Source organism: Eleginops maclovinus, chromosome 6, assembly GCF_036324505.1.
Source record: "Eleginops maclovinus isolate JMC-PN-2008 ecotype Puerto Natales chromosome 6, JC_Emac_rtc_rv5, whole genome shotgun sequence".
NCBI classification, from domain to species: Eukaryota; Metazoa; Chordata; class Actinopteri; order Perciformes; family Eleginopidae; genus Eleginops; species Eleginops maclovinus.
In genome coordinates this window covers 18,828,577-18,835,089 of record NC_086354.1, presented here as the reverse complement: position 1 = coordinate 18,835,089, position 6,513 = coordinate 18,828,577, and the positions used below count along the sequence as shown (strand labels likewise).

Here is a 6,513-nt window from a genome sequence, read left to right as displayed (position 1 = left end):
TTCCATGGCTCCTGTGTACTGTATATACATTTATATATTCCACTGACATAGCCTGGAGGCTGTACAGGCTACGTGGCAGAGTGCAAGCAACAGGAGCCTGTAACAAACAAACAGGATGGTGTTGGCATGCTGGTCCTAATGTCTCTGCACCTCCACAGCAGCAGCAGCAGCAGCAGCAGCAGCAGCAGCAGCAGCTTCATTAGTTTCCTCGTCTAATGACTCCAGATTCCTTCATGTTGTCAAATAAAAACATGCATGGGAAAAAAACACATTGGTGAGAGAGGTAAAACATTGAAATATTTCATGTTAAGGTCTAAAAGGATTGCCAATAAATGAGTACAAAAAACAACACGTATAGTAATAGTGCAATGTTTCCCTCTTCAACAGGTGCTAACTCCTTGTATTACTCCTCATGCTGTAGTTCCACCATGAAACAGCTGAGTAACTTCATTCAAAGAAGGAGAAAATCACTGCAGACTTCTAAAACCTCATCAAGTTTGGAAACGTAATCAAAAAAGGCTAGTGCAACGTCGGCACCACTGAAAAGAAAAAGTCACGTACGTGCCATCCTGGACAATATTACTCAAACATTTATCACTGTACTGATGCAACACAGGAGTTATTTCAGAAATATCTCTTTTTGTTCTTTGAAGTCAATTTCTCCACTGGGACTATTCTTAAGGAGAGGAAGCACTGGCAAAAAGAGTTTATCTGACTAAGTAGAGAAGCCTATTTTTATTTACTGCAAGTTATTTACTGCTAGAATCTTTTTATAAATCCTTTTCTTTTTGTGTATCTTCAGAACTACCTCTTGGGCTACTGTTTCCCCTGAAAGTTTAATCAGCACCACCTGCAGCACTTTATAAATCTGCTGTCCTGTAACAGAGGCCTCAAGCTGTGTGGATTCAGCATCTTACACTTTTTGGGTTTGTACCCACTGAGCCGTTTATGTAGATTTAAAAATCTCTGTGGCTTAGATACAATGTCACCTTGCATGTTGACCCCAAATTCCAAAGCTGTGAGGAGAGAAACTTGACGCTAAATGGCACCTTGTTAATGTTCCTCCACTGAGAGCAGTCGTGCTGCTCACCTCTCCTAATTACAGGACCCCTATTGGTCGGACGGATGGCACGCAGGAGCCAATCCTGGAGCGCCTACCAGCATGCAGGGGCAGTTTGACATGCCTTTTTGTTTTTAATGATCAAGGGGGCTCCTTTAAAATGTTTGCATGTCTGCCTGTCCCATAGGTTAGAGAGCTCAGATAACCAGCAAGCCCCCCCTCAAGAGGCTCGATCCAGAGAGCCACTGGATCCCGAGGTGATCACAGGAGGCCTGAACTTCAGCACCTTTGCAGGTAAGGACTCTTGTGCATGATGCTTGAGTTTATATATTTGCAGTTATTGGAGCCACTGCAACTGCCTGCTTCATCATCTGTGGATCCAAAGTTTTCCTATTTTTGAGAAGTTGTAGAACATGTTCTCACTTTTTGAGATCAGCAGCTGTCATCTAACAGACAAAAGAACATCTCAGGCTTTCTCCCTGTTTGATTGTTCATTTCGGTCGCATTATATGGTATTCAGATATTCATAACTTACGTCTTATTTTTCTCAGTAATTCCTGAAAGAAAGCTCTATAACAGCATGTCCCCAATCCTCTCCATTGTCTAGGTATCAGCCAGTTACATAAAAGCTTTGTCATTCTTCCAAGTGCATTGTCTTCTCATTTCCATATCTAACACAGCTCTCCACAAAAATACAACATGCTAGATTCAATCCAAGTCTGGTTGAATTGTAATATCACTGTATAATGCCAGAAGTTCATACTTTATTAAGTAGCCTCAAATGCAATTCTGTTTCAACATTATCAGTGATTATTGTTTCTGTCTTTTCCCCTCAGGAAGCATATAAAACTGAAAATGGCACGTGTTGGACGACCATCACTGTTCCTGATCCACACCGGATTCCTGTTAGCTATCGTTTTACTTCCAGGTGAGACTTTATGTACATATTTTAAATGATATAAAATGCTTCTTTGATCTTTTTCACGAAGATTCAGATCGCAGGCAGATGGAAACTTACTTTAATAACCTGCTAAGGATTTCACATTTAACACAGATACTTCTAAAGGTTACATTTTGAAACTTGGCAATAAATTAGGGCTGCCCACTATTAGTCAAATCGTAAACAAATTCCTAGTTTTCGTCTTGACTAACTATGATTTCTTATGTTGACTATGAGATCACTGGTAATCACAAGATTTCAAGGGGAAAACTTTGTTTATGTTTCACTGTGGATATTTAACAAACTATTAGTCGAAAAAGTTGTATGAGTCTTTCCGAGTAAACCCTACAAAAAATTAACAGTGGTTCATCTCAGCTTGGTTCATTTGAAGGATTTTCACTGGCCTTACAATTCTGTCTAATCCATTTAGTCATCTCCCTTCCTTCAGGCGAAGCCTTTGTTGAATAATGTGTGTTTTTGCCAGCAGTGGAATTTAGCACAGTGTTCTGCATCCTAGAGGAGAACTCATCCTTGGTTCCCTTGAAAAGCAAAAATGCATTTTATTATTAATATTATTTGTATTTCTAAGTCCATGAGCATTGGCTTATTATTGTCCCATAATCACAAATTACTTTCTATACTACAAAGAACATTCTGTGTTGTATGCATGGTAGCCATCTCCCTAGAGTCATAACAAACATGAACACCTTCTCCTCTGGGAGGTTTTCCACATTAATAAATGAAAAGGACCAGAAGTTTCTGCCATAATCAGCTGACTAGCTTGTTTTTTCTCATAGTCATTAACTCTGAAGGAAACCCCCGATGGAGCAGAAGAGCGCGATGTACAGAGACATGTCCCCTCCCTCCCACCTCTCACTTTTACAGTGCATTGGTAATTGGTTTGTGTGAGGGCCCACTCTTTGTAGTTTTACAGGTTAACTTTAAGGAGGCCCCCAGAAGCTGCACAAGCGGTCTGGCTCAAAGCCCAGCAGAGTGTGGGGCTGGATGGGGGTCTGCAGGACGAGTGTGGGGGGGGGGGATGTTTAATCTGCAGGATGCTGCATGTGTTGGGGCGCCAGGGCCCCAGCACCTGCCGTGTTTCACCCGTGGGCTTATTAGCAGGTCAGCGTTTTCCCTGATGTTGAGAGAAAGCTCAACATCTGGTCCCAGTCAGCGAGCGTCTCTGCTGCTGCTAATGTGGCTGCTTGTGTTTTACAGAGTTTCTGGGGGCCGTGCCAGTGGAGCAGCGCAGGGAGGAGGAAGGTGAGCATCTGTGATGTGGCATGTGGGACACGATGGCAGTTTAGTCAGTTAAAATATATATTAGGGAGGTGGACTTTAAAAACCTCAATCATGGAAACTTATAAGAGATCATTCCAATGTTCTTCCTTTGTTTCACACAGTCAGTAACTCACAGATGTTGGTCACAAAAACTATCCGCTGCAATTTGGTGAGGTGCAAAGTAGAGCTTAAACACATTTTAGTGACATCACTATTTAACACTCGCGTTTCTATTGGCTAATGTTCCAACACATTGTACGTCATATAATGGGGGGCATCTCTACGCGGTTAGCCAATCACAACAGAGCCTACCAGCCACCCAATCAGAGCAGACTGGACTCTGGTTTCAGACAGGGTGAAAAAAGATGCTGCAGCACAGGCAGTATGAGAAAAATGTAAACATGTCACAGTAGAGGCACAACATACAAATATTAACCTGAAAATGAACATAATTTGTACTCTTAACACCATTTGTCAGTTACTCATCGAGCACAATTCATTTCTCTCTCTCTTCAGTTACTGCAGTGTCTGACGATGTGAGAGTCGAGGCCATGGAGAGCCTGAAGACACTCGTTCGCAACAGAAGGAACATCTTCCCCGTCATGGCTCCAGTGGCCCATGTACCCCATTTCAAACGCCTGCCCGACTTCTGGGGATGGTACAAGTACTTCATGACCAGCAACAACCAGGAGGGAGTGAGTGCAATTTGTTTCACACTAATCAGTTTTTACCAGGGAAGATTATGAAACAGTGCTCTTTTTTAACACTTGATTATAGATGAACTCAACGTTTTATACTTAAAAATACTTATTAAACAGTTTTCGGCCTTCTGAATATGATAAATTAGCAATGTGCTCGAGCATGTTATTACCATTGAGAGCTCAGTGTTTTAAGATCCAGGCTGTATAGATGAGAAACAACACAGTGAGCTGAAAAAAGACAAACTCCTCCACAGACTTTTTGTGTGAAAGTGTTCATCTATCAAGGACTTTGTTTGAAGGTCCCATAGTGTAAAAAGTGAGATGTATTCATGTGTATCTTAGTGCTAGATAATGACTGTGAAAGCCTCAAAACAGTCAGTCTGAGAAATACACACAGCCTTTCTCCGATATCTTAAGCCTTTCACAGGTCGCCAAGACTGCTGCAATGTTGTGCTGTCAAAACTATTCATCTATTCATATATTAATACATTTGTTTTCTGAAAGCAATTCTTTGGTTTAAAGAAACAGGCGCTAAACATAGTGTTTCTTACAGGTATCTGCAGGCAGACAATATGAGAATGAATGTTTTTAACCATGTAGAAAATGACCAAACAAACAAGTATAAATCTGGAAATAAGTATAATATGTTTTATTTAAATTCTTCTTTCTGGCCCGTAAATCCTATTGAATTAAATTATAAATGTTTACTTTTTCACCCAATATTCCAGGTTGAGGATCTAGATCGTCTGTACAGGAACTTCCTGCAGAACAAGCACAGGTCAGAGGAGGGCCCGACCTTCAACCACTACCTGAAGCACCTCAGTGAAATCTACAAATCCTGTGCCGACTCTGATGATCCCGAGTGCATCTCCGAGTCCACCAGCAAGCCTAAGGCTGCCATGGTGATGCCCGAGGCCATCAAGGCTGCTGACGTCAGGATGTGCAACCCTTACCTGGACCCCTACTGCCTCTTCCCCATCGCCCCCAAAGCTGCTGAGCCCGTGCCTGCACCAGCTCCGGTTAAATTGCCCACCCCCATCCTCACCCCCATGCTGCCCATGCCCCTTAAGAGCCCCACCGGCTTCTACTACTACGCCCCCGTCCTGGAGCCCTTCCTCAGTGACGTGCAGAGGGCCGAGCTGCTGAGATCTGCAACTCTGAAGATGTGGAGTGTCTGCAGTATCACCTGAGAGCTGCCTATGGCTACCGCCCAGCCCCTGGCCCCGCCCCATCCTACGCCGCCCTGAAATGCGACCCCAGGGACCCATACTGCATGCCTCCCCTGGTCCAGAAATCCCCCACCGGCTTCTACCACATGTTGTACCCCAGCTGTGACCCAGCAGTGGATCCTCTGTGTGTGACCAACGTCGCTGCCCCGGCTCCCCTCACTGCAGAGGAGGAACCCAAAGAGCAGCACTGCAACCCTCTGTTTGACGGCGGCTGCAACCCTCTGACTGCCACCAAGCTGTCCGGACTCACCAAGCCTGTGTTGGAGTTCGCCCCTAAGGCGGCGGCTGCATCTGGTCCTGCTCCTCTGGCCTGCGACCCCCGCTACGACCCATACTGCATACTGGCCTCAGCTGCCGCCCTGCGCAGGCCCGCCCCGCAGATCCCTGAGCACCAGGTCTGAATTTCAAGTCCTGCTACTAGATAAAGTTGGATGTTTTGACTAATCTAGTGAAATACTGCTTGTTGAATGGTTCTACTAATTTTCTCTTTGTTTTCATTCAGTTTATTAAATGATTTAGTCAAATTAAATGGGTGTTGCATAATGCTTTCACTTGCTTTGTATGATCTGTTTTGCATCTGTTTTGAACCAAAAACACAAATCAATCAATTAACCAGGTCCGCTACAAGCTCGGCGTCCAAGGCAAGACCAAGGATGGCCACGACTGCTACGTGCACTACGACAAGGACTGCACGCCCGTGAAGTCTGGCTCCGAGGCCAAGGCCGACATTAAGGCTCCAGCCAAGCCTTTCTGCCATCCCTTCGACCCAAACTGCGGCAAGTTCGCTCCAGGATCCTCTGCCCTTGGGGCCACAAAGCCCAACGAGGATGGCATCATCCTGCCCGACCCCGACTGCGACCCCGAGATCGACTACAACTGCCGTCTGCGTCGCGCCAAGCCCGTTGAAGCTGCCGCTGATGAGCCCGCCGCTGCTGACGAGCCCGCCAAAGAGGCCGCCATGCCACGCTTTGAAGACTTCCTGCGGGGCGTCATGAGCAAGCACCAGTAGAAACAAAAAAATCAATGCCTGCTAGGTCATTCACAAGGCAGAAATGGAGCTCACTGTGTTGTCCTTAATCTTTACGGACTTCATGGACCACCTTTCACAGTATCACCATACCAAACTATAAAATCAGTCAGAAAATATTGCAGCTGATTTTCCCTGAAAATCTGAACGCATCTTAATTTTGGTCTGCTTTACAAAAGGGGAACAATTCAAGAGGGCCAAGCAACATAGATCTTGTGAAACTTGTGTTTTAAATACTTCATGTATGTATGTTTGTAGAAAGAGTTTTATGTATA

General features: G+C 44.6%; 1 protein-coding gene across 1 annotated transcript; it reads left to right on the top strand.

Moving 5' to 3' along the window:
• Positions 1-251: 251 nt before the first annotated feature.
• and2 (actinodin2) lies at positions 252-6,220 on the top strand. Its single transcript, XM_063885928.1, is given in 7 exon segments — positions 252-274; positions 1,248-1,354; positions 3,219-3,263; positions 3,798-3,976; positions 4,711-5,128; positions 5,131-5,606; positions 5,828-6,220. Coding segments are annotated over 7 exon segments (1,641 nt in total).
• Positions 6,221-6,513: the final 293 nt, after the last annotated feature.